Genomic DNA, 27362 nt, shown 5'->3' with positions numbered 1-27362 from the left:
TTCAAAGCAAATAGAGCTTGTTGGTGTTTGTGAAGGCACCTTGACAAAAGCAGCCTCTCTATTTACAGCAAGGTCTGGGTGCTGCATTCTGTTGGCAATAAAAGTAAGCAGCCCCTATAATTTAAAAACTGGGATTTAAATTTGGGCCCAGCACAGGTTAGACTGCTGGCCTGACTTGTTGCTGTCTTAAAACCAAATGCAGAAATGTTTTTCTCAAGTAGATAATTATTGTTAGACTCACAAAGTTGGTCTTAGGAAATCTCAGTTCATGGGTACTAACACAGGGAGAGGGGTTAGAACCCCCTTTGTGCAGGTGCAGTTAAAGATAGAAGACATTCTGATTCCAGGGAAACCCCTCCACAACTCATTAAACAGCAGCATGCACAGTAGCTTCTCTGGCCAAAGAGAGTTTCTCTGCCTAGCTTCTCAAGCCCTGTGCTTCAGCACAGGCAAACAGAAAATACAAATTTTTAATTTCTGTAATTTTTTTTTTTCTCAGAAGAGCCAAAAAAACAAATGGAGAAGGGCCTTGAGAGTGTCCCATTCTCCCGCATTTTAAGTCACTAGATCCTGGCATTTTGGTGACCCTTGTTGAAAAGGACATGATGTGATTCTCCTCCCACCAGGTAAGAAAAGCCAGGACTTATGAGGAGGGCTGTGCAGCCAACACAGCTGTCAGAAAATGCCTTGAGCTCAATCACTAGTGGCACCTGCATGTGTTAGTATCAAAACCAGAAGATGATACAAGGTTAAATGACCTAAGGCCTGTGAAGACATGTAGCATACATACATATATACTCACTATATGAAGTGATATTGTATGAAATATATATAGTCAGTACACATCTGTATTGCTAGGAGCAGTTTATGCAGCTTTCAACATGCATTTGTTGCCAGTTTATCTTACAGGCTGGAGGATGAGACAGATCATGGAAGGAAAAATTCCATACTTAAACACAAGGAATGAAACAATGCTGAAATAATGTTCTTTCCCAAAGAAATGGCTTCCAGAGAAGTTGTCTTTACTTCTCTTAAGGCAGGTTCCCATGCCATGGCTCCACATGTATATGACTGCATGTTATGAAAATTAATAGTTTTATCAGTAAGATTACAACAGCTAACTGCTATGCTGAAATTGGGTTGTATCATTACATAAGCACCTGCTGGCTGAGTTGTAGCTCTGTGGGGCACCTCCCTTTTTACAGATAATTCTCATGTCATGGATCAAAAAGAAAAGAAATCACTCCAGCTGAGACTGCAGACTACAGGCTCCCAAAGCAAGGTACCCCATATTTATACTATTTGAAGGACACTTGGTCTTCTGACACTTAAATACATACACTCTTAGTTTCACACAAATCCTATGGCAGTGATTTACACAGGACTGTGCTCGTATAATCCTCTGTGTACAGCCAGGCTGCTCCTCTGGGTCTTGACACCGTATGCCCAGTGTGCTGAAAGCCCCAGGCTGGCTCTCCTGTGTGCTCTGAGGTGCAAGACCCTGACTCACAAACATGCCAAGAACTCAGACCCAAAAATCCACCCTACACACCTGGAAATAGCAATGCTCTCTTGGGTACACAAGACAACCTAGCCACACTTTTCCCCAGATGTCCAACCATCCTGGCAAACTTCCCAACTTAAATCTCATAAATGCACAGTTGCACACACTGGTCTTGAAACCGCTTTTAAAATCATCATCACTATTATTATGTTTATCATATTATCATTATTCACTACTACAGTAACAGTAACATAAAGAGTAATCAGGGGCCCTGAAAGCATATCCATGCCCCACCTTCTTCATTCTTTGGGCTTAGCATTGTTTTAGCAGCAGTATTCATTAACTTCATACCTTTAGATCTTGTCTGAAGGTATATAACAGGAAGTCAGTCTACATTAATCTTAAAATGTTGGGGTTTTTAAGTTCTGTTAGACTTCTGTGTTGACACTCTTAGGTTAGTAAAAGACTACCATTATGCAAACCAACAGAACATCAGTTCCTCTACAATTGCTCAAGTTCACTCTTGTGGTAAATGCAACATAGCTTTTCTACCCTGCAAAACCTGTTTCATATTTGCATGTGCACAAGCTCTTCACTGTAAATATCTGAACCCCCTCAGATAAGTGCAAAATATCGAGCCAACACTTTTACTCAGAAGTAACTTTTACTCCACCCTTAAAAAAAGAACAGAAGGAATACAGACAAGAGGTATTTAATAGGAAGGCATGTGACAATGTAAATAATTTAAAATAAAGTCATTAAAAGAAATTTGGCAAATATTTTCTTCATAACTGGAGAAGCCAGCTCTGCATCATAAAATAGCTGATATTGATTTAATGGGAGCAAGAAGTTTAAGGAGTTCAGTGAGGCTGAAAATCCACCTAGGAAAACAATACCTGAACAACATGTCAAGTGAAGGTCAATTAAGAGAGAAAACCAGTTTTATGAAGTTTAACTTGTGTACACTAGCATTGTGTTTGATTTTCTTCTTCATATACACACTTTGGGTTAAGTTGCAGTGTCTGAAATGGAACTGTTTGCTGTGGTTGTGATACAAAGATCAGATGTTAAAACCAGTCAAACTCCCATCTTTACATGCTAAGAGCAGTAAAAAGAAAAGCAAGAAACTGACATAGCTTAAAGCTGCCTAAATGACATTTTATTACTTAATACTTTTGGGAAACAGTCAGGGAAGTAGCTCACCATTTAGTTTCCTGTATGCTTTGACACAAGCAAGTATATCCTGCTCTACAAATTCAAGGTATACATGTAGGTTGTGACAGAATAAAGCCACTGTGCAGGACTACAGGTCTGAACAACACAATATGAACTCAGTGGTAGATAAAGGCTTAGATTTTTATTAACCTTCAAAGCAGAGAAGAATATTACAAGGAACATCTCTCTGAAATAAGTATTCTCTCAAATAAGTACTCGAGCAGGAAAAAAAATCTGCCAGAGAAAGGAAGGGATGAACATGATGCAGGCTAGTAACCACCTGCCTGACCCTGGGTACCAGCACAGAGGATCATCAGGCAAAGGGGGCTTTAGAGCTTCACTGCTAAAGTAAATAGCAACAGTTTAACTTCTAATTGTTTGGGGTTACTGGTTCCTCTGACAGAGCACAACCACTGCTGAGGATATTTTGGACCAGACAAAAACTACTTTAGACATTTGTCAGATTATGAATAATCAAATATGCTTATTTTACTGGTTATTGTAACCTGGAACTCTTCCCATCAATTTGAGCAAACATTCATCGTCTTACAAAAAATTACATCCCCAACAGGAAAAACTTATCCCTTCACTGAACTGCTCACAGGGTTTCTGTCTGAAATGGCCTCTCACTAGCAATTCCAGCAACATTACATCTCATTACATGCTCACCTTGAGCAGGCAACCTCCCATCCTCCTCAACACAGACTGAAAATAAGATGGAAACAGCCATAATGCACTGAGAAGTGGGCAAAAGGGCATATTTGTTATGTTAACAAATAGTTCTGGCATGCTATTAGTTTCTGGGCATTTACCATATAATTTATCAAAGGGACTTTCTGGCATTAAGGTTTAAATCTGATCTTTATGAATTCAGATTGCTATAAAACAGCAAAACACATCAGCTGCTCATGGCACTTCTGATGCATAAATTATAGCCTACATTTTTAGCCAGTTTCTGTTGTATCAGGAATTTCAAATGCACATCCTAATTTTTTCAAAGTTCTGTGCTTAACTGCCTAAAAACAGGGCATTAGGCTTTGGCAGCTTTTAATAAAATATTTGCAACTCTGCATATCTGTCTGGGATAATTTGAATATAAAGCCTTTACTCACATGATAATAATATTCTAACATTAATTGTCTGTTCTGTGAAACTGGCCATGGATAACATGTTCACAAAAAGGCGTCTAGCTCAGTCTTGAGAGTACAATTTTTTTTTTTTTTTTTTTTTTTTTTTTTTTTTTTTTTTTTTTTTTTTTAGTTTGGCTGCAAGGTAAAACAGTCCTGCAGGGACTGCACAGCTGGCAGTATCTAAGCTAGTTATTTACTTGGAGACTGGGTGTGCATGAAATGAGGAAATACACAGCCTACATTATCTTCAAATATCTGGCTTTTAAGAAGCCTCCAAGATGAACAGTGATCCCCTGCCAAAGAAACCAGGAGGGTGAATGGCAGTAACTATGAAATCCAGCAGTCTTTTTCTAACCATTACTGCTGCTGAATGAACATGGGAGAATTGAGCTGTTCAGCACCTGCCTACCTGTAGCATAATTAAAAATGAACTAATCAATCACTTCCACATCTTTTTTGCATTTATACTAAGTCTTTCTACCTAAATTTTTAATCTCACTCCTTTGTTAACATCATCTTCTGATACTAGAATTAGTATTAAATATGGGACTCAAAGTCTGCAGACACTTGCACATGTACTTGAGTTGCCCATTTTTTTCTGCTTTATTGGAACATAAATTGAGGCACACACTGAAGCCTTTGCAACTTTGCAGATCTCTGTTTGAAGACCTTGTGGATAAAATATCTTATGTGCTGCGTGACAGTGCATGCTTATGTGTTGGATAATAATGAAATAAATCAGTAACTAATGCCAACAGGGAGCCTCAGCCATAAAGAATATTTATCTGATAAAATCCACAACACTCTCAGCTTTTCATTCCTTAAGTGCCTCCAGTTTTGCAGCTGGTCTCAAGGCTGTGGCTGGACCATACCAATATGGGAGTGAAAAGAGGAGTGTGGCAAACACTCCATGAAGCTTGAGCTGGAGGCAGCAGCCCACAATTGGCAGGCAGAGACCCTGCTAGAAAATCAGTGTTCCCAGGGGATACACAGCAGTTGGAAGAGCAGCAGGCAGCTGTGACACACAGCAGCATGAGGGTGAGCACAGGAGCTGCAGAAAGGTGTTTCAGCACTTAGACCATGAGAGGGGAAGGTGGAAAAAGCTACTCAAGGCATTGGAATATTTTTGCAGTGCAACACTGGCTGTATTCACAAGCTCAGCATTTCCAGTCCCATACAGCAAACAGACCAGATATGCCAGAGGATCCTCTCTGGTATGACACCAAACTCTGTGGTCCAAGATAGAGCATAGATTGAACTCTAATGTTTAAGAAAGCAATTCAGAGGGTATTTTGACAGATAGTCTCTAATGACTCCTGCTGATGCTTGAAATAAATTAAATATTTATTAGCACAGAGAGAGCAAGAATGTTCCTTTCACCTGGTTGTCTAGGAGATATATCCTGCTTAGCTCTTTGAAAATAATTTCCTCCTGCTAGTTTAGGTGCCCTTCACTAACTGACTTATGTCTTTAAGTTCCTACACATCCTAAAATTCTGTGTAAAGGAGCCAAAATGTTCAGCTATGATTTACAGTTCTTCAGAGTTAGAAGCTGCTGCACTCATTATTGCAATATTTAAATCCATCTTAATTTACCTACTTTTATTTTTAAAGGTAAAGCCAGACAGTATCAAAATCATAGGCAGTAGTGTAAGCAGAAGACCTGCCCTAACAGCCTGCTCTGCAGTACCTGCAATAATTATATTTACAGATTTCTTCAGCATCACACAGTGTGGTGGTGAAAATACTGAACTGATCCCCTGACACATGGGATACTTTCTTCCATACAGCTGTGCTTCACTTTGGCCCAAAGAGAAGATTCTTTTTCCAGTTTTACATGGTCTGGACAGGGAACAGCAATCTGTGCACATGTGGAATCCTTTTAAAAAAACCCAACAAAACAATCTACAAAGTTTTTCCTCCCTAAGCCCTTCCTGCACTGAAGAACTTTCACTAAGGAAAATTCAAAGGCAACCTTGCACACAGATGCCAGTTGCTCTGCAAGGAGCTGGGAGGAGACAAACCTGCAGAAAAAAAAAAAGAAAAAAAATCTCTTCAAGGTGCTTTTCTGTTATGGAGATGCAGGATTCCAGGAAGAAACTATCTCAGAGCTTTTTATACAGCAAAGAAAATCTACCTTTCAGGTCTTCTCCTTGAAATTCCCCTGTTGTAAGAAAATACCTTGAAATAAGAGCTAACAATCCAGTGTAGAGGTAAGTGCTACCATCTCTTGTTTTTTGCCTTCTCTTAATTATGCTCATTTAATAACTGAAAATTATAGTACTTTTTCACCAATAGACTTCTTGATAGTATAGGGCAGAAAGGAAAAAAGCCATTACAAACTCTATTCATATTCTAACATGTAATTATAAGATTATAATTGACTTATGTGGTAGCCCTGCGAGCACTACAGCTGCTAAAGAAGGAAACATAATAAAGATGTTATGCAAGAATGCAAACAAGACGTTTTAATTTGATCACAAGCATTTCCAGAAAATCATTAGTATCTTAGAAATTCCCTAGAATACCTAGTTTAGAAGCAACTTTACTAGCATAAGAAAATAGGTTTTCAACCACCTGCTGGTAGAGCTGTTCATAAAGAATTTAGCTCATGCCATGCAGTATGATACACCTGAACATTTTCTTTTCTGAAATTAAATTTCTAATGCAGGCATTGAAATCTATATTTAGAGACTTAATTAGAAGCTTGGCTTACAGATGTGTTTGCCACCTGCAGCTCCTATTCAGTTCCCTGTCATTTAAGTATCTGGCTTCAGGCAGCCAAGACTGAAAACTGCAACTTGTAGAATATTATGGGAAATTCCCAACAATTAGGAAGATTCCTCCTTACCAGCCTCTGCCATTCTCTGACCAAACTCCTCTTGATCTACATGGGTCTGGGGAAAACCCTGGGCCAGATATTCAGCTGGTGCAAAGCAGATAAGCTGTACTGGAATCCAGGCCATGCAAGTTTTGTCTGAGTTGTGTAATTTAGCCATTTAAATGTAAATTTGCATCAAGAAAAGGGACTGTCCTTAATGAAGGAAATAGGCTCCATTGCTGTAAAGAACACAGAACTCCTGGTTTTGACAGTTTGAAACTGGCACCCTGAAGGGCAAGGGGTTTGCACTTTGTACCCACTTCCACAGCCCATCATAAAGCTTAATTCAACAATGCAATGTTTGGTAAACTGCCACTCCTCAGACTCAACAGGTGCTGCTATGAAAGGTGCACAGTCATGTGTAAGATTTTTTACTCTGGTAGATTTATTCCCCTGGACTATTTTGAATTGTACCCAACAAACTGTTACTGCTCAAAATGACAGGAACCAAATTCTTGCTAGCACCTACCTATACCCAAAATCACTCCAGTGAAGCAGCATATTAGTCTTCCTGAGGGAGACTTCCATAGTTTCAAAGCAGTGGAGAAAGCTGTCTGTTGTTTGAGTAGCCAATGCAACTACTAATAGAAACTACAGCTAGTAGTTCTACTATTTTCTGGCTTAGGTCTTTGTATTCTCATGAAAATGTAGTTGACTGCTCTGCATGCCTGTGTTACTGAGTCTTTGCACTGGGGTCTGGTACAACTTCCATTGTCCTCATCCCTCTCTCAGTGCATTAATTTTCCTTTGTACATGACTGTTCAATACTGCCTCTACCCTGGAACTGAAATTAATTTCTAGTATTTATTTCAAAAAATTCCTTGGAATAATGTCTGTTTTTTCCACCTCTCTCAATTTAGATGATAATAGACATTACTTTGTTTTACATATTTCCAAAACCATAGATAGAACTTCATTACTTTTCATACTGGGCATTTTTTTTTTGGTTGTGAACAGGTCAGGCTGGACCCTGACAATTACATGCAATTCAGAGCATATGAACATGTTGCATTTGAGTAAAACTGTGTACAAGCTACACCATTAAACAATTGTTTAATCCCTAACAAATTCCTGGAGTTTGTAGTCCACAAAAAGTTAGAATAGAATATTATTCTGAAAAGTTACCCCTCTTCCATCACCCATCCCACTGTTCCTTCACTCCTCTGTATACAAAACAAACAAACCTCCCCTTAGCATGACTTGATTTCATCATACAACAAAAAGCAAGGTAACAAGAAGGAACACAAATGTTGAGAGCAGCAAGAGCAGTTTTTGCTTTTGCAGAGTTGTGATGAGAGATCCTGCTCTTACTGGCTCTGGGAAAGGAGCAGGTATTAAACCCGTACCTTCGCCAGTGGGGCACGTGCTGCTCTGCCAGCCTTATGTAAAGATCCATGTGACAGGGACAGGGACTGCAGGAACCTGCACAGCTCCTTCAGAGCAACAAGTCCTTGCGCTCTCACACCCACTTACATGTCAAGGCAAGCCTCACTTTCCCCCAGCTACCTTACTGTGCTCCATGCTGTCCTTGGAAAGGATCTTTGGTTTGTAAAAAATAATTTTTAAGGGCTTGAATTTAATAAGAAAGGAAGAAGTGATCCTGCTCTTCTATCCATATGGGCAGACATCTATCCAATTAATTTAAGGGTTACTGGAGCTTCATGTTTTCAACATGTTTGCATTATTTGGGTCTCTAGAGACTAGAGCCTCTGGAACCTGCATTTGCAATTCAATCTCTTTATTGTCTGTGCTCTTGGGATTCTATTCACAGGGCTGAGTTAGCACTGCACAGTGCTGCCAGTTCCCTTTCCAGCTACAAAGGTAGGAAGGTGTGACTGGCTGTAATATGATCAGACCATTCACCAACAGTATTTATTCACACCATAGGCAAAAACAATCGTCACTGAATACAATGGCATTCAGCAATTCTCATGATTAATCATTGCTTAGGGGCTTTAAAGAAAGAGCAGGGACTAGAAAGGCTGCTTTACCAGCAAGGAGGAAGAGGTTCTCCCTGTTGCTCGGTATTTACACTAGCTGAATCTTTACACAAGTATTTTATGAGAGATTTGGACCCACCTGTTGTAAGGGCTCTAGAATGCTCACAAAAACAGGCACATGACAACTGCAAATGCTGAGTAAGTAGAAGTGGCAGAGCTTTATGTTTAAAGGCAGAGGAGTGATTGCAAAGCTGCATACTAACAAGATGATTCATTTTCTTGTGGTTTTGAACCTCAGCTGTCACATTTTTCAGGTTTCATTGTTTTCAGTCATGAAAATCAAAAACCTTTACAAAACCACAACAAAACGTCTCAGCAGTAAAACCCACAGCAATCATATAGTACCAAGAGTTGCAGTTTTAAGGGAGTCGTTTGTAGGGGAACAATAAATTCTATGAATCAGACAGGCTCAGAGAAAGCAGAAGCATCTTGAAAAGTGTTAGCTGAACATGGCATATTAAGTAGAGGGGGCAGACACAGGCTTAACACTTAGTTTAGGTAAAACTCAGTCTATCCTACTTTTTCATTGGCTCTCATACCCTACAGACTGACACAGCTGCCCAACATACTTGAAATGTACCACAGAGAGATGAGTCTATGTAGACAGAAAGTACTATCAACATAAACATATTTTAGGGTGTCTAATATTTCAAATTACATAAATAGAGGAGAACAAATAAGACTTTCTCCTCCCCTTGACTTCATCTCTAGAGTTATGATACCAGATCAAGAGATTGCTGCACAACAAATGGAGGATTGGATGCTTTGCATCTTTCCCTTGAGTGACTCAGAACTGAATGCTTCTATGCTTCCTGCATTACTGCAAGCACCTTCAGCTTGCTGGCTGACTAGAAACTTTCACAAATACACTAATTTCCGATTCCCTGTTTCTCCAGTTTTCCATTACTCCACAATATTAAATAACGAGATTATGGGAAACTCTTTAAAATACATGCTCTCCAATTTTGTCCTCTCTTCAAAATTAGAGCAGAGATTCCATCTAGAGTTAAGAAAATGGCCTGTCCTGAGCATAGCTGCCTATTAATTTGGCTATTCTCAGTCCTCGGTGATCTTCTGGGCAACTAAAAGCAGTGCTGTGAGATCTCTGCTTACCACTGCAAGCAGTGAGAAGGATAAGTATCAGTGTCAGCACAGTGGGCCCAAGGGGGCAGAAAGGACTAGCAACAGACACTAGAGGATTTTGGTCTTAGGTTATCTTTCAAATAATATATTTAATCTTCCCTCTTTAAAAAAAAAATGTAGGTAGCTCTAATCCTAGCATGGTTATTCTGCAGCTACCAAACTCAGTCAAGCACTGCTATGATCTGTTTTTGGATTGGTCCCATGAAGGCAAAAAAAATCCTGTAACACAATTTGAACATTCAAGGGTGAGATTCAGCAGAATGGGCAACTATTCAGCTGTTTACATGTGAAAATCAGAGCAGAGTTGGCATCTGGTGATTTTTTTAACGTTCTGTTGAGACTGGTGACCAGTCACAGCAACAGCAGCGATTTGTCCAAGGTGGTCTGTTTCTCTTTTAATTTTCCAAGGTAGCAACCCTATACAACACTGCTTCTTTAAACCTGCCAGCTACTACCTCACCTAAATCTGGCACCTAAAGCCAGATTTATGTATCTAGCTTCACCTTACAAACATGGAGATGAAGCCAGATAACATAAATATCTCTGATGTGCTTGCACAGAAAGCTTCTGCCTTGTCTTCACAGTCAGAGTTCTAGTGATCCCCGAAGCATCTTATGAGAACTTCTGCGCACCTGCTGCAAGTCTGAGCTTTCCAGAGTGTGTTTCCAGAGTGCAAGCACAGGATGGTCACTGTGTGGCCTGTGGTGGCAGAGAAAAAGGGCTTGCTGCTGTCAAAAACTACTCACATACCCAGCTTGTAGTAATGCTCCTTTCCCAGGGCAAGTGATCTGTGTCTTGCTGGTCTGCCACAACAATTCATCCAGTCCTACAGCTGCTCCAGACAGTTCTCTCCCATGGGCAAATTCGAGCAGTGCAGCCTGTTTTCATTGCTAAAAATGGAAGCTGGGAGCAGGTAACTGCCCTTATCAGACAAGTTCACCTCACCCATGGTACCACAGCTCCCAGCAGGACAATGGGCTAGCCAGGAAACACCTCCTCATCACAGCACTGCTGCCTCTGCTAATCCTACAGCAGGACAGAAGTGTGGCAGGGTTAGTTCAGCCAGCCTGTGTCTTGCCTCTGTGGTGGGGTGCAGGCACAGAAGTCTTACTTTTCTGGCAGGGAGTCACAGCTCTGTGAGCTGGTATAAGATCAGTGTTGGTTCTTTCTGCTGGTACTCATGGTGGGTATGTCAGCCCCTGCCTGAGGCCTCTACTGGCACTGCATGAGCAAGTTTGGCCACTGATATGGAAGCAGATTTCTAGCTCACAGGAAAGGGAATAATTTGTCAGAGGAGGTAATTTTAGGAAACCTCTTTCTGATTTCAGTGGCATACTGGATGACAAAATGAATACTTAAAGTATGTAATTCTTTTCCCTAGAAAACAAATCAACCTTTTCTAAGAAAGCTGGAGATGCCAAAAATCCACCCTTCTTGATGTGGAGGGAAGAAACAAACACAATGTTAGCTCAACAGCAGTTAGCCTGGGAGAGTGTAACAGCAAGTTAAGAGACAATTTTGTGGAAGCAAGGAGAAATCCAAAGAGTACCAGGAACACGATATAATTTAAGCAGGAATAAGGATTAATAAATTTTAGATGTTTGTCAGGTTAACTACCCTCCTGACTTATTAGTAGCACTGGACTAGTAGCAATGGACTGGGACAGCCACAGCTGAGCTGCAGACCCTGTTATGGAAGCAGCACTTACAAAACAAGGCTAGCACGATGCAGACCAGAAGATAAACCCTGACTGCAGACACACTCACTCAAACTGGGCTCATCACAGTGGCAGCAATGAAAGCAGTTAATCTAAATGCATTGAACTGTCCATATCCCTTCCCTCTATATTCAGAATCCTACAAGAAAAGCAGAAACTTCTTCATACATTACTGTGCAAGTAAAGAAAAAATTTATTCCTGATACGATAACAATGCACTACAGGATCAAAATGCTACCTTGGTGTTTCCTGCTCTTAATCATGTGTTGAGGTTGCTACAAAACAACAGTTGCACACAAATGAAAGTCTGGCAAAGAGATGCAGGGGCAAGGGCAGCATATCCCTTCCCCTCAGAGCCTATGGAGGGGGATGGCAGGGAGGCAGCCTGCAGCTGGCCCGTGTCCTCGCTGGGGTAGCACTAAAGTCCAACTTATCTGCACCTGCACCTTAACCAGATAAGAGGATTAAAGGGAGCTGCTCTGATCAATGCTTCCAAGTCACACATGAGTGTACCAAAGCTCCATGCTGAGCCTCCAGCGGTAAGCCCAGGATGGGCTTGGCAGCAGCAGCTGTGGCCAGAGGCAGGGTCCTAGTGCCACCCAGCCACAGCTGCAGCAGGATGCAACCCAATGCTGTGATTCAAATCAGGAGGAGGAGGAGGTTGCTCTCTAATTGTCAATCTGTGCTCTTTTCAAAAGAGCTATACATGTAAAATATGTGCCACATCAGAGCCAGTGTGGAAAGTCTGTACAAGGAAGTAAAAAAAACAGACAGAGCATTGTTTGCTTGGGTTTTTTCCCTCTTCAAAAATCTCCAGTACACTGGGTGCTACCTCCCCTACTTCTGAACACAGCCACATCTGTACTCACACCCATAGGAAAAAAGGTCTTTGCCAAGCACATGGACAGTCCACCAAAGGGGTCCCCACAGCCAGCATGGCCATGGGCTGGTGGCTCAGCACCTGTTTTGCTCTCAGGCAGTAACTAGTTATGCTGCTTATGACCACACTGAATGAAAGCACCACAAAAAATAATTGCACTCCTGCATGCACCATTAGCTTTACTTCCTGAACTTAATATGGAGTATAAGACAATATCCTAGCTGTACATATTCCATTTTATTGAAAGACTGCTTTGTGACCCTGCTTCCCTCTTCCTTCTCTTTAGAGAATGAATGGAAGAAGCTTAATTTAGGACACAAATGCCAAATGCCAATGCTTTTATTAGTAGGTGGCCTGTAAAAACACATGAGTGTTTGTTAATTTTTCAAGATCTGAAGAATCTATAAATTGGGAATTTTTTTCCCACTCTACTTTGATCAGCTCAGTCATGTTATCTGAAATCTGGGGATTTTAAGTAAATTGTTAAACTTTCTAAACATATGAGGAAGGGGCTCACTGGTTTTACTAGAGGCTAGGTGCATATGATCTTGAAATAGAAGCTGAAGTATGCAAAGCAGCATGCTTGGCCCCCTGCATCAATATGCAATTTGCTACATTCTTTTACTTTCTACACACGGTAATTCTGTGTCTTTCCTTGTTTGGTGCTGTCCCAGATAGATGCTCCTTCCTCACACAGAGTGATGGTGTGCTTCACTGTGAGCCATGCTGTTAATACAGGCACTGTACAGCTAACTCAATAAAGCAAACATTTGTTCTTGTAAAAGTATTCTCAGATGATTAATTATCTCAGACTCTAATGCCCAATTAACTACCACTGCCTGCATAAGGAAGGAAGGAAAAGGTATAAACTGGCCTACTGGCCCTTTATCTAGCATCATTCCTAGCATCACCCAGTCTGATTTAGCTCCTGAGGTGCAAAAACTTTTTATTCACAGCTCTGTCAGCAACAAGTTTGCGCATTACAATACCTCTATGAGCCGGTCTGGCTCACTCCCTTCTTCCACAGTAATTAATTTAGACCTTCCATTTCGTTCATTGTCCCGAATGCCAACAGCAACCTGTGTAGCCTTCAGCCGCTCGTACTTATTGCATGATGAGCCACACCACTGATAGATCTCCTGAAATAATGAAATGAACACACACTTTAGCAATAGGATTCAATAGAGCAAAATTATGAAATTAATTTCATTAATAGTTATCCTACTGGATCTAAACCACCAGAACATCAGTGAATCTTCATCTTTCTAGAAGAGGGTTGCTCAATCATGTAGATATTTGCAGTATCTATGACATAGTCTCAAACTGCACCAGGAGAGATTTTGGTTGGATATTAGAAGAAATTTCTTCATGGAAAGGGCAAATAAACATTGGAATGGGCTGCCCAGGGAGGTGGTGGAGTCACACCCCTGGAGGTGCTTAAGAAAAGACAGGATGTGGCATTTAGTGCTGTGGTCTGGTTGACAAGGTGGTGTTCAGACAAAGGTTGGACTCAGAGGTCTTTTCCAACCAATTTCATTCTATGATGCTGTAATATGCAAGATATTTATATAATATAATTTAGCTTCCACATACTAGGAGATCACTAGAGCTCAGAATAGTCAGAGTTTTGGTTTGACTGAGTTTTATCCCAATTACATATAGAGCTTTAGCTAATTAAAGAACCAGAAACTCCTAAATTTGCTACTGCAAGTTTTATGTATGTCAGTTCCTTTTCTATGGTACTTCAGCAGTGCTGGTACTCACCTGTGTCAAGGAACAAATTTATTTCAAAATCTCAATGAAGATCCTGATTGTATGTGTTACTAAAGTACAGTTAGATCTTTCAATCCAGATTTTATTTGCTGACCTTTTGTAGAATGCAGCATGTTCCCAGGGCACCTCTCAGGAAAGGGAGACACCAGAACCAGCCTAAGACAGGTCACCTGATTCAGCCACACAGACTAAGGACCCCCAATTTTGGCAATCCCTATTATTCATCCAGAACTTGAAGCATTTTCATTGATGAAAATTACTAACAAAAGGCATAACATAAGCTGCAGGGATGCTAGAGGCTGGGCTGGAAGGAGCCAGTCCAAGGAAATTACTCATTTTGGCTGGTTGGTTCCCCCACCTTCTCCTGGAAGAACGTAATTTGATTCTTCACATGATTCTGTCAAATAGCTCAAATAGTACAGCAATAAAGGTACACAGTACTTTTCAGTTTTAATAAAGTTCAACTGGTTTGTGTTCATCTGCAATGCAAATTTTCATCAGAACCCTCACTGAATAAATTACTTGGGCTTAGTTTTATGTTGTATATACAACTGTATAAAACTTAGATTTGAGATGAAAATGCATTTCATAAAAAAAAATCAAGTTATATCTGCTGACCACTGTTGGTGGTAAACAGTACTTGAAAGGGTGGTTTAAGACAAGTGAGGGATGAAGCACAGCTTCTCAGTACTAGCAGATGCAAAGTTTTAGAAGACAGCCAACATTCACAGTATCTGCATAAAAAACAGAGCTAGTAATTTCCAACAGTTACTTTTCACCAGTCTGGACACAAAAAACCCTCATAGTGAGATCCCAGTGATCTCACTGTTCCCTTCCAACCTCCCTTCTCCCCTTCAAAAGCATCTCTTCAAGTACAAAGTTTAAAGCTTTGTCAGGATTACACCACAGAGTCACAGAACTGCATCCCTTTCAACCTGCAGCTGTTAGGCAATGAAAGCTGCGAGGTTTTCACCTTGCCTTTAACAACTTGACTGCAGGCTTAAATAAAAAATTGCTTCCAAGTTCTGGTTCAAATACTGTCAGTTTACCAAGTATCCAGAATCTGGAAACATATCTGATGTCAGGTCTGAACCTTATCTCAAATCCAACTTTCTACATTTCCCCAGGAAAACAAAATGTCTGTTCATACTTAGGAAAATTATCTTCTAAAGAAGTGAATGTGCAGAAAGTAAAAGGTTCCAATCTAAGCAGATTTTTAATACATTTGTTATTGTCAGGCACTGCTTCAGCCCTTTTCTATCAAATTCATGGAGACTTTCCACAACACAGACTCCTTAGCATCATTCTCATCTTGGCCTACATCCCACTAATTGAGCTTATTTGCAACTATGTGAGAAAACAGAAGTCACTAAAGATACCGCAGCAATAAACAGGAATTCTTTATTTCCTATAGGAAATAGGGAAAGAGGTAATGCAGCTATTGCCTTCTCTCAGTGTTGATGTGGCAATTGGTGGAGATTTCTCATTCAGAAAGGTTGGAAGTGCAGCTTCAGTTGTACCCATTGGCCTACTCTCGTTTTTTTTGGTAACTGGTGATGGAACCTCAAACAAGTAGTTACATCTACCAAATGAATAGTTTTGCTGTACTGACCACAAAGGTTATTGTGACACTTACACCGCCACTGCAAATTACAAAGACCTTTACTTCTTGGACAATAAATTCACATTTTCTTTTCTTAGCATCTCCTAAAGGCCCCACTGCACCCAAGTTACTCCACATTCAGAGTTTATTCTCCCTGCCTTCAGCCAGCAAGTGACTAAACTGAGCTCTCCTACAGTTCACAGGTTCTAGGCTTCAAATGAGCCTGTGGAAGGAGAAAGATCTTTAAAAATCTACAGTAATGAATTTCATATTTTTAAATTTGCAGGTTTTATTATTTTCCTGAGATCTGAAGAATCTGTTTCTTTTTAGCACTAGAGAATAAAGACACTCTTCTTTATTAAAAGCCCGAAAGCTAAACTTCATGTACTGTATAATCAAATAGAAGGATGTGAGCAGCCACAGGCTATGAAAATGTCCCAAAATATATAATATGGTGTCCAAGACTGAGCACCAAGATGTTTCCTATTACCATCTGAGTAGCAGTTGCATCTGGACAGTTTTCCTTATCTCCTGTTAATGGGCCCATCAATGTCTTGCCGAATGACTCAGAGATAACACTCTCCAAGAGCCAGTTCTGTTTAACAGGTGATTAAGAACACACCTTGTGACTCAAAATAACATCAGCCCATTGTGAGATGCTCCGCCCAGGGGGAGAAGCTAGGCATTCCCACCTGGATAAATCCAGGGATTTCTAGACAGAAAAGCAGCCTTTCCACAGGTTTCTGAGAAGACACAGCAACCACATCTGTCACTCCAATTTGGACTGCTACCAGCATGCTGGCCAGGTTGTATTCTGACTTTGTCAGTGGTCTTCCTTTTGTATCATTGCATGTATTTTTGTCTTTTTTTTTTCTTTTCCCAATAAATTGTATTTCTGACTTAAGAGTCTCTCACTGGTTTCGCTTTCAAACCAGAACGTATGGTAATGTATTTACTATGATCGCTAAAATATCTTAAGCAGTCAGTGCTAGAAGCTTTCAGGAGCTTGGATTTAATGAATTTTCTCTTCTGAACTCAAATAATCTCATTTTCAATGTAGCTAATTTCATTGTATCTAATTATCCTCACAGTAGAGAAGTTGAATATCTACAAGTTTGCCTTCCTTATATAACTTTCCCATTTCAATCTCTAGGCAGATTCAGTTTTTCAACAATTTAAAACCAGATGAGGTTTAGAAGTTAAAGGCACTTCTTGAGAAAGCCAGTATTTAGATCTAAATTTACCTGAAATACAGTCAATTGGTTATCTAACCGTATCCAAAAAATCATTGAGCTTTTGGGTCATATTTTGTTATTCATGTATCTATTTTTTTTACATATAAAGTGCTCAACTAGGGGCAAAATATGGTATTTAGCTTCAGCTCACTCACTACTTTCAGAATTTCCTAGCTGTACTACACCTTCACTATTTTTAGGTTTGTTTTGCTAACTTTATTTGGAATTGGCAGGTTGACAAAAAATGTTTCCATTAAAATGAAAACAGACTTCAAGTGTTCACTCCCCTCAAAATAAAAGAGCTTCATTCATCAGTAATTCCTGTGCCAAGTCCAGTTTATTTTCGGGAGTTTGCACTAGCAGTATTTATTTTTTTAAACCTCTTAAACAGAATTCTGAGAGAGATACCCTATATTAATGTACATTGATATCAACATAGTTATCAGATCATGGTGGGACAATTAACAGCTGAGGGCAAGAAAACATTATCATGAATAATGTTGTAATGGAACATTATAAAGAATAAAAACGACCACCCTAGAGCTCCTGAGTGAGGTTGGGAAGGCAAGCTGGGTCCGTGCCATGCACACTGTGGTCAGAATGAGCTCTCCCCTCAACTGCACATTTTGGAGAAACAGTTCGGTCTTCCACCCACAGTGTGTCAGAATTCACTGCTCTTAGTCTGAATAGCTTCTGGCCTGCAGAGTGACCTTGTGCAAGTCACATGAGATTTCTACAGCACATTAAAAATGACCCAACATTTAGCTTCTACACAGAAGTTGTGCATCAGGATGACTATGCATGGATCATGTATAACCCTGAGCAAGAGCACCTTGGCACTTTTCCCTGTATGGAGGGGGACTGTGAAAGTACACCTCCTCTTCCCGCTCCAGCCCCAAATGGCACGCAGAGCAAGAGAAGGAAAAAACAAACAAAAAAATCACTTATTTCAGAACTGAAATAAAACCAAATTTTTTCCCTCCCAACACATATCCACCTCTGTATTCAACTGGCAGCCTCCTTAGTCTGAAGGCACATGAAAATATACTCTCTTTTCTGGATCTTTTGTGGCCATTTCTGTGGATCTTAGCCAGGACAATGACAGAAAAACCAAGAAGCTTAAATTCATGAAGTGGTTTTTCTCTAGTAAAACATACCCTAAACATGCAAGTGTTTCAAACCTGTATGTCTGTTGAAATATCTACTAATTTCCAGGCCTCTACTGTAACTGCTGATTCGCATTCTCTTACATGAAGAGATAGTAAAAAGCTAAACAAATTAAATAGGTTTCAAAACTCTAATTAGAAACAACTTTGTGGTGAAACTTCCATTTAGATAGAAAACAACAGTGGTATGTTTAAGTTTCATTAACCTTAAAGTATTGAAATGAACTTCAAACTTTCATTAAGGAAAGAATTTAACCCAGGCATCACAATCTGGCATGCCTCTATTCTTTGTTTGGAGGGCCTGAAACACCTTAAACCTGTCCACCTTTGCCCACATAAGAAGAAAGGCTGAAGAGGCTTGTAAGGATGGGTGGGTCAGGAGGAGAAGAGCTGTGATACAGGAGTCCCCAAAAGAGCCAGCACTCCTAAGTACTCACCTCCTGAAGGAAGTAGAAAAAAAAGCCCAGGAATGCTAGAGGCAGACGGAACGCACAAGAATATTGGCAAAGCTTTATACACAGCTTATCAGGCTACTAATCAAAAAAATGAGCAGGCACTCAGCTGAGACTCTTCATGGTCATTAATGAACAGCTGCTCTGATAAGGAATGAGTTCCTTGTAGCTCCTTAAAAGACTAGTCCTGTAATTAAACTTAATATGTTTAAAGAAGAAATGCCAATAAAAATATAAATAAATTTGGAAAAAAGTGTATATATGAACTGCAAACAACAGAAATACTTCTAATGCCTTTAATTCTAGGTTTGTACAACAGTGGCATATTACAATGGTATTTGTATTTCAAATACCAAGGTTTTGGAAATAAAACAGAGAGCCCTAAAGCAAGAGTGGGGAGCTTTTTTTGTTTTGTTTATTTAAGTACAAAAAAGTGCTAAATCAAGAAAACAAAATGCACATGGTGGGGAAAATAACAAAAACAACTGTAATGCAGCACTTCTTGTCAGTTCACTGACATCCAGGTTTTTTTAAGGAACTAACAATATGTATTTATTAAGAAGAATGTTTGGATTCAGCCAGATTAATATAGACTGCTGAATGCATTTTCTCCTTAAATTATTCACTTTTTTTCCTTTCTTGACTGTTGAATTCTTGACAGAGGCAAGGAAAAACAACCTCTCATTTCACATATCCACAAAATCTAACTTTGTTGAAACTGTAATACAGTGAACCATTGAAAGCTGTGGAGTTTTGATAATCCAAAACAAACTCCAAATTCATTCAGCCATATACCTCTGAGGCCACCATGAGCTAAAAAAAGTTAAAATTACTAGTAAAATTTCAATAGTGTCTTTGTAACCAGTGTTTGGAGTCTCTCATTTGACTCAAACGGAACAAATTTTCAGACTAAAAATAAGTCAGATATAGCAGAGTCATGCACTTAGTACATTCATTTTTCCTCTCACACCTGATTTGCTAGTATGCACTAGGAATAGCTTTTGCTATACCACAGTGGATTAAGGGGTCAATACCAGGAAAATCTTAATTCTAAACAACAGCAGCTCAGGCAGTAAAGCATCTGGATTTCCTACAACATCAGAAAGAAAACTAACTTAACTGAATCCTTGTGGATACATGTGTGTCCAGTCCATCTGAAGCATAAACAATGATCTCTGGTTCAGCTACATTTCTGTGTACAAGTGCGGGTGAGGGGAAACTTTCCAGTCCATAGAGTATGAAGAAAAATCCATAAAATCCATACTCTGAATACTTTAACTGAAGTGGGGGGCAAAAGGACTTTTTTTTTTTTCCCCTCCAATTAATGACTTTGAGACTATAGCAACTTCCAGAATGCTGGCATTTAAACTGCTGGAGTAACTGGTTCACAGAATTACAGAAAAATTAAGATGTTTGCTTACCAAGATACACATTTTATAGACAGAACAACATTTTAATGCTGTTAATAAGTTAATAAAGAACCTAATCACTTTAGTTCTTCAAGCTCAGCTACTGGTTTGGCAGCCCCCTGCTGCAGCATGAGCAAAAGTTTAACTCTCAGCTGGGGGAAACTGGGGAAGAGGTTAGTTGTGAGAGGAAACATGTGAATGGAAAACCTACATGAGTCAGTTGTGAGAGCCAGGGAAAGCAACTAAATATGTACAGTGATGAATGGCAAAATGCAAGAATCTGCTCTTCCAGTCCTGTTTATACCTTAACAGTGACTTTGCTTATTAAAGCAATTAATATGCCTGTTGTGAACTGCTTTATCCAATGGAAGAGAAGCAAAGCCACCTAAAAGAAGCAGTGAGGGAAGATTACAGAAGCAACCAAGACAATTGTGCTTAAGGTTGTAATGTGATGCTGAATCATACCCCATGGTCATAACCATAAAGCAAGTATCTGTTATCTTGCTCTTTGAAAAGCAGAAGTTACTTTTCTTTTTGTAAACAATTTGACCTACACCAAGTTAACAGTTGTTATGAAAAGCAGCTGTCATAAAAAGTCAGCCTTTTTGCCTGATGTTGCCTGATGTATTTCTTCTAGTGTCTTTTTTGCAAGGCAGCAATATTTCTTCTTCTGACATGCTTATTATGTGTTCTATTAGGAACTTAATGACAGATACGTGATGACAACAACCCTGTTCAGTCTCATACTTTTGAGTTCTAACATCATAATTTTCATTTGGATTCATGAAGCCCTTGAGCAATACATACATTGATCGCTAGATAGCACAAGTTGTTTCTAAGAGTATTGTGGGCTCTTCTATTTCAAACCAGCAACCTCTTGGCTGTTTATAAATCAGTTTATCATTACCACTATAGGAATAAGAAGAATGGACAACTGAGTACAGTTTGCCTTCAAACTTCATTTAGCTTGAGCTGTAGTTATTGCCTCGCCCATGTGCACTCTTCCTTTCAGAGAAGGGTGACGTTCCGCCTGCAGAACCTACAAAACTTTCCAGCTGCAATCAAGCCCAAGCAGAAACCTCAGTGGTAGTGATCACACACTGCCCTTCACCCCCTTATTTTAACAACTGTCTCTTCATTTCTTTGAGAAGGCTGAGCAGTGCACAGCTCTCTGCCTGCCCTTTGCAGTCACCTAGCTCATGGCACTGCTGCTGTGTCCCATCAAGAGATTAATCAGACAGAGAGAGTCAAGTCTTTTATTTCAGAAAGCTCTATCCTAACACACACGAAGAATATTTTTGCTGGTCACTACGGATACAACTTCAGCAGGGCTTCCCAAACTGATTTGGGAAGCATTCAATAAAATCAGCTGATCAATTAATGTTGCTTTATTTTATTGTTACTTCCATTATCTCTGCTCCATATTTTGATAGCTACCCAAATTATTGACACATCTCAACATTCCAGTTCCATAAACAACCAGCATACATCAATATACACAGTATTCACAATACTGACAAGTTTCCTTCCCACTTTAAACCAGGAAAATTGACAAAAGATATTGAAGTCTTTAGCACATCTTATCAGAAATATACACATATGCAGTATGTTTACCTATGCATCTAGATAAATACTAAAAAATAACCTCAAAAACTGTATGTGTGTTATTAACTAAATGGTACAGTGATTCATCTTTCCCCCTGCCTTCTGTGATCATTTTCCATGTCCTCCTGCTCCTTGTTGTTTGGAGATTTGTCTTGGTGATGAAGGAAGAGAAAGGATTCTGTCTAAGGGGAGGTGGCTGGAGGATGGGGTGAAACAGAGAGCGCTACATCTGGAGCTAAAGGGCAGCACAGAGCAAGGCCAGGGAGTTTAAGGCCATCAAGAAATGTCAAACCCATCCTGGTGCATCTCAGGTGGGATACCAGCAATAGTTCAGGACAGGATTGGAAGGGCCTTGAGGGGAAGCTGTATGAGGATCAGCTGAGGTCACTTGGTTTGCTCAGCCTGGACGAGCCTGAGGGAAGACCTCATTGTAGTTACAACTTCCTCCTGAGGGGAAGAGGAGGGGCAGACACTGATCTCTTCTCTCTGGTGTCCAGTAACAGGACCTGAGGGAATGGCCTAAAGTTGTACCAGAGGAGTTTAGGTTGGATATTAGAAAAATGTTCTTCATCCAGATGGTGGTTGGGCACTAGAATGGGCTCCTCAGGGACACAGTTGCAGCATCAAGCCTGACAGAGTTCAAGAGGAATTTGGACAATGCTCCCAGGCACACAGTTTGACTCTTGGGGCTGTCCTGTGTGGGACTGAAGAGTTTGACTTTATGATCCTTGCAGGTCCCTTCCAGCTTAGCATATTCAGTGATTGTGTGGCAGAAAATAGCAGCTCCTGGAAGGCCTTGAGCAGAGCTACATCTGGCCAAGGTGCACTAAGCAGCACCGACAAAGGAAGGTGTGCTCCACTCCAGGCCCTCCCAGCAACTGCCCTGCACTTGTCTTGCCAACCCAAAGGCTCCCTTACAGAGAGATTCCCAAGTTCACCAAAGAGATATCATGGAAATCTCATGTAGAAAAAAACACCCCAATTTAAATCAGGGTCTGGCATCCCAGCACTCTCCTGGATCACTCACTCTAAGGAGGATCAGTACAGTTACAGCTCTCAGCTCATGGTGTTACTGCTTGACTAGAAGCTCTTCACATATTTCCCACAGATAACAATTCCCTTCATAGCACAGACAGCGCTTTCTCTGCCTTCTGCACCTACTTTCTCTTCCAGGCAAGAGTTCAAAAGAGGCAAGATGAGACCTGGGCAGGATATTTGAAGTGCTGTAAATGTGGTTTAGCAACAGATCAGCCAAGGTGCTCTGTAGGTTGTGAACATGGGACACAACCCCATGGGATCCTGACCACTTTTAAGAGACAGAGAGACTGTCAGGAGGCAGGCAATTACAACACCATTTTTTGATCTTTTTTCCAGCCAAGGTTTTACTTCAATTAGAAGGCTGGATCAAGAGAGAATAACATTCATTCAAGGTCAGGTTGAACAGGGCTCAGAACAACCTCAGCTTATTGAAGATGTCCCTGCTCATTGCAGGAGGAGTTGATCTAGATCCCTTCCATCCAAAACTATGGGTATGACCAAAACTCTAGGTATGAGATAAACATCAGAACTTGAATTGTAAATACGTGAACCTAGCTTGAAATGTCCACACACACTTTTTGCTTAAAGCACTATCCCTGTAAAGGAAATCCTAGTGATAAGTAATGATTTTATTCCTATTCATTATTGTCTTTCATAATTTTCCTTTATCTGTTCAAACCATGAGTTTAAAATACTGCAGTAATTGAGAATAATGGGAAAACTAAAATTATTTTTATTATATTAGATAAGCAACTTGATAAAATATAACAGGAAATGGACAGCACAAGCAATTTTTCAGTGCCATAGAGACCATCCTTCTGGTTAGCTAAGAGACTGGGAAAGTACACCTTGGAAATTCATCTTATTTGACACACTACAATAATTGGATATTAAAAGCATTGGCAATAAGCTCATTATTTTATGCAATTACTGCCCATTATTCTTAGACAATGAGTCTGCAGTGGTCTGCAATAAATACCGAAACTCAGAAGCAACCCTATTTAAGATTCATTTTATTTCAATTGTTAAGTAATGGAATCTACTTTAGTGAAAATACTTTTCTTTTTTCAAAGGAAACTTAAATTCAATTAAGAGCTCCTATAAAGACTCAAAGCCTCACCCATTTACAATGGGCCTCTAGCCATGGAAAATTTCAATCTGAAGTACAATTATTTCTTATAAAACTTGAGCAAGGTTTCTCCTATGACATTGTATTTTCTATCACACTCCTTTAATTAGAGACACTTCACTAGACTTGTATATCATCATCCTGAACTATGTCACCCATTTTCATCTCCCACAAGCATGGTCTGGTTTATGCAATAACCTGTGACAATGAATATCTAGATGCTAAAACACTCTTTTCCTTAACTTGTCAGCACATCCAGAAAACCCATCTCTCTTCCACAACTGACATGAAAAGACCAAGAACTTGTATTAGACCTGTGATTTGACTGACATTTCCCACAGAATGGGGAAAAAAAAAAGGATCTAGGTATTGTTCACATCTAATCTTTCTTCCTGCAAAGGCACAGTGTTGCATTGCTGCTTGACCTCTGTCTTGTCAAACAGCGAGTCAGAAACCAGTGATGTTATACTGTAAAAAGCTCCCAATGTACGGTCAGTATCAGGTAAAGACTCTACCACTATATTACATTTCAATTGCTTAGTGAGAGCACTCTCCTCTCACCCGAAGGGATGGGCCCCAAGCTATACATGTAACACTGCAACACATCCATAGTGCATTTCATCAGTGTCACTGCCATGCCTGAGGTGTGGCCTGAATAATTACTCAAGGTCATCTGGGTAACTGCAGCACAATAAGGGTCAGAACAAGTTGAATTCATGGAGTACACCCAGTCCCACAGCATGTCCATGGAAGGTTAACTCCAGAAAACTCAAGCCCAATTACAGGCTTACTGCAAAAGCAGCATTTTCTAGCAATGTTTAGTTCCAAACTTTCCATCTCCCATGGGTTAACTCTGGAAGGGAATGATTTGGGTCTTCTATGCAAAGTAACATTGAGAGATTACTTTGGATACTGATCACCAGGCTGTTCTAGATGATTATGTCACATTGATATAAGAGGAATAGGATAATATTCAAAAAACACTATTTGATGTTCCATCTGAAGGCTGTGAAGCATAATAAAATTCAAACATATATTGGTATCAAGTAGCTATATTGAGTATCTCCAACTGTCATGATAGGGGATGCTTTCAGAGAAAAAGAAACCATGAATTTTCTTATTTCAGAGAAAATGTACACCATAAATTCAGAAGAGCCCATTTTTCAATAGGTCAGGGAAATTCTGAGATCTTGAAGCAGCTGACCACTTCCTTGTTAAACACCACAGTTAAAATCAACTGCAGATAAACTATTTCCTTTCACATGCTTTCCATTTTTACACATGTGAGCATAATTTCAAATGGGTAACTAGCCTCCAATTAGTGTGGACTACATCCCAGCTGCTACTCTTAGAATCAGAAAGTCTTAGCATGTACTCTGAGGTGACAGCACTACACTTTAAGCCATTTGAAGCAAGCAGAATTATCTTCTCTTATGTGTTAATATTCTTCTGTGTTGTCTCTACTTGTTTTCAGCAGAAATCCTTGAATCAAGGGATTGCTTCTCAAGTGATCTCTTGAAATCAAGTAGTTTTATAACCACTTCTGCAGCTATTTCTTTAGGTCTACTGTCACTATCGAAGTTTGATACTATGAAGAAATGCTTTTAAGAGAATGGTTGAATCTGTGTTCTGCTCTGAACTAGCACTGATCCCACTCATCTGGTAGAGAGTGCCAAAGTCCGACTGGACTTACAGTGAGCTGTTTAAGCTGTTCAAACACCAGTACTGAAAAACCTCAATGCCTTTCCTCTCTGGCAAAGAGAACTGTTTCTTGACAGATAATCTGTGCACACTTCAGGAAACATTTAGGGCAGTTTGAAACCTTTCAAGTGGTATGACACTAAAGCTAATTTTCTAAAGCAGATTCTTTCTATTCTTTCTGCTGGTTCACGTGAGTGACAAAATCAGTTTTACATTTTAGGGGATGACTCAAACCTTAGAAGGGACGTAGCTCTTACTTTTCAGTGTTTTGCTCTAGAAAATACTTACATTTCCGAGGTCAATAATGAAACAATCTCCTTTGTTGAAGCTGGTCCAAGCCAAGGGGACTTCTGTGGCTCTCACAACTCTCCGGCCCTTGATATGCAGCAGCCTCTGGGCACTCAGATCATTAGTAACAACATGATTAAATCCAGAGGCAACACCCCCTGCCTGAATAAAACAAAACAAAGCAGTCAGCTTTATTTCTGCAAAGTTACTTTTTTTTGGCTACAGCTGAGGAGCTGTGGAAAAAATTAGTTTATGTAGTGAGAAACAAGGCAAAGTAATGTACTGTTTAAGAGTGCTGAACATAGACCAGACAGACATCACTGCTGCTGAACTCTCAGGTGTGAACCTTTAGCCAAGGGAGCAGATGTCACTCTCCTTCCAAGGGTTTTCAGATAAACAGCAAAAGTGAAAACATAGAATTTACAGCACTCTCCAGCCTCCTTCAGAGGATGAAGCAATACTGAACCCCATTGTTAGGACAAAAGTCAAGGACTGAGGAAAAGCAGAGAGATATGCAACTCCTTTTGAAGTTTTTCAAACTTGAATCTCAGAGGCCCAGGTGGTTTTAGTCCCCGGTTACATGTAGATGGATGGATAATTCCACAGCAGCTCTGTAATTTTATGAATATTTGAAACTTAAGAGTCAACCTGGCAAGGAGTACCAAACTAGGGGAAGTGAGAGCAAACTGTTGATTTACAATCTGTGAGTGTAAATATAAGCATAATCCTGTAAACTGGCTTGGATGTCTGCCTCTGTGAGGCAGCATTATCCACTCCTCTGGGAGACTCAGACCTTGTATTGGAACAGAGAGTGGCTCTTCAAATTAAAAAAAAAAAAATTAAATGTAAAAGTTTGTGTGTGTCACTGCCAACCTCACTTATACAGAGTTAAAAGCTTGGTTGTGTAGACAGAGAGAAGTTACAAACCTTCACAATGGGGGAAAAAAGGCTGAATAAGCCATGGCTCCCAGAGCTTCTACTATGGAGATATTCTCAGAAGGTATGTTACTTTACTCTTAAAAAACCCCCACATATGTTGCAAAAAAAAGAAAGTTACTTTTCAACTATTCAGCTTCTGAAAGTGACACAAGGACATTGACACTACACCTTTCCAAAAGTTAAAAATTTTCAAAAGAATTTGCGAGATTGTTTTATCTACTTCAGAAAAAAACTGCAGTAGGACTGCAAAAATATAATTTTTAGATTCAAGTGAAGTTCTGGTCTTTTCCACTCTATTCATGTTTCTAACCACTTGAGCACACTGGGTTCTGCATTTGAACAAAAATATTTGGTCTGCAAGACAGAAATTATTTCAGTGAGATTTAACACCTCCCAGACACAGAGAGTCCCTACTGTGAGCTCTCTTAGACACACAAGTATGAAATTCCAGGACAGCTTTATTTTGGGGGCAAAATTTAGGAAAGGTTTTCACATATCAGAAGAGGCACTGACAAACAAGCTGCTGCTTTCTGTACAAACACTGGACTCCTACAG

The 27362-nt window shown here is 39.9% G+C and overlaps 1 protein-coding gene across 2 annotated transcripts in view; it reads right to left on the bottom strand.

Annotated features, from left to right (window-relative positions):
- SCIN (scinderin) overlaps nt 1–27362 on the bottom strand; it is a 64900-nt gene that overhangs the window by 17116 nt on the left and 20422 nt on the right. For both annotated transcript variants that reach the window (XM_053979365.1, XM_053979355.1), the window contains 2 exons: nt 25869–26030; nt 13459–13608 (listed from right to left, as the gene is read on the bottom strand). In XM_053979365.1, coding sequence (XP_053835340.1) covers nt 13459–13608; nt 25869–26030 — 312 coding nt within the window. The remainder of the gene's footprint in view (nt 1–13458; nt 13609–25868; nt 26031–27362) is intronic.

This window comes from Vidua macroura, chromosome 1 (assembly GCF_024509145.1).
Source record: "Vidua macroura isolate BioBank_ID:100142 chromosome 1, ASM2450914v1, whole genome shotgun sequence".
NCBI classification, from domain to species: domain Eukaryota; kingdom Metazoa; phylum Chordata; class Aves; order Passeriformes; family Viduidae; genus Vidua; species Vidua macroura.
The sequence above is the reverse complement of the archived record's forward strand: the minus strand, read 5'-3'. Positions and strand labels throughout refer to the sequence as shown.